Here is a 1,375-nt window from a genome sequence, read left to right on the forward strand (position 1 = left end):
CGCGCCAGGCTAGGCCACCTCCTCTCGGTGGCCGCCGTCACCTGTGGACAGAGGAGAAGGTTGAGACGGGACATCCCCCTCCACGGAAAATCGGGGGTGGACGAACAGGGACTCCCCACACCCCGAGGACCTTCCCACCCCACACCCGCCAAAGCTCTCACCCCACAGAACCCGGGACGGCCCCAAACTTGTGGAAAGAACCCAGAGGAGGTGTGAAGGTCACCTGGTGGAACCGCGCTCTCCCGGTTGCTCTGTTGGGCGCTCCGGGCCGGAGACGGCGGGTGGTCGACCTTCTCCGTGCCGTGGACCTTCTTATGGGCGTTACAGCGGAAGTTTTGGGTGAAACCTTTGCCACAGACGGGACATTTGAAGGGTTTCTCACCCGTATGGACCGTCTTGTGCCTGACCAGGTCGGAACTCTTCCGGAAACTCTTCCCGCAATCCCGACACTCGTAAGGTCTCTCTCCCGTGTGGACCCGTCGATGCATGAGGAGATACTGCTGTCGGGCGAAGCTCTTCCCGCAGTCGGGGCAGACGTAGGGTTTCTCGTCGGTGTGGACCACCTGGTGGGAGATGAGGTGAGAACTTTGGCTGAAGCTCTTCCCGCAGTCCAAACACTTGTAGGGCTTCTCCCCGCGGTGGAGCATCTCGTGGATGAGGAGGGGGGAACCGTCGTTGAAGCCCTTCCCGCAGACGGAGCACTTGTAGGGCCTCTCGCCCGTGTGGAGGCGGCGGTGGCGGGTGAGGTGGTTCCTCCAGTTGAAGAGGCGACCGCACTCCTCGCACTTGTGGGGCTTCCGGTGGGATTTGGGGTCCCTCCGGGATTCGTTTCCCCTCCGCTCATCCTCGTTCCCGACGTCGGGGGGTTGTCCCCGTCCGTCCCCGATTCCGCTCTCCCGGTCTTCGCCCCGCGCCGTCTCCTCCTCCTCCTTCTGGTCGTCCTCCACCTTCACCCGCGCCTCCATGGGTTTCTCCTTCTCCTTGCTCGCCCACCCCACACCTGTGGGGAGAAGAGAGATATGGGGGGGGTGTGGGTCACCAGCCCCGGCCCGGCCCCTCGTCAACGCGCATCGCCAAACCCGGCTAACGAAGGAGCTCTTGGTCAACTGACTCCATGGGAGGACGCCGTGGGGCGGGTGGCACCTCCATGGAGGACGCCGTGGGGTGGATGGAGCCCCCACTGATGAAGCATCCCCATGGAGGACACCATGGGGTGCATGGAACCTCCACGGAGGACGCCGTGGGGCGGGTGGAACCTCCATGGAGGACGCCGTGGGGTGGACGGAGCCCTCACGGAGGCCGCTGGGGGGTAGACGGAGCCCCCCCCCGTGGATCACCCCCACGGAGAACACCATGGGGTGGACGGAGCCACCAT

The 1,375-nt window shown here is 64.7% G+C and overlaps 1 protein-coding gene across 1 annotated transcript in view; it reads right to left on the reverse strand.

Moving 5' to 3' along the window:
• Positions 1-1,355, reverse strand: part of LOC104288026 (zinc finger protein 239-like) — a 2,251-nt gene extending 896 nt beyond the window's left edge. Inside the window, exons 1-2 of the mRNA XM_009886763.1 lie at positions 1,295-1,355; positions 294-1,000 (exon numbers count right to left, since the gene is read on the reverse strand). Of these exons, the coding sequence (XP_009885065.1) occupies positions 294-1,000; positions 1,295-1,355 (768 nt within the window). The remainder of the gene's footprint in view (positions 1-293; positions 1,001-1,294) is intronic.
• Between the last annotated feature and the right edge of the window lie 20 nt (positions 1,356-1,375).

Source organism: Charadrius vociferus, unplaced genomic scaffold (genome assembly GCF_000708025.1).
Source record: "Charadrius vociferus isolate BGI_N301 unplaced genomic scaffold, ASM70802v2 scaffold656, whole genome shotgun sequence".
Taxonomy (NCBI): domain Eukaryota; kingdom Metazoa; phylum Chordata; class Aves; order Charadriiformes; family Charadriidae; genus Charadrius; species Charadrius vociferus.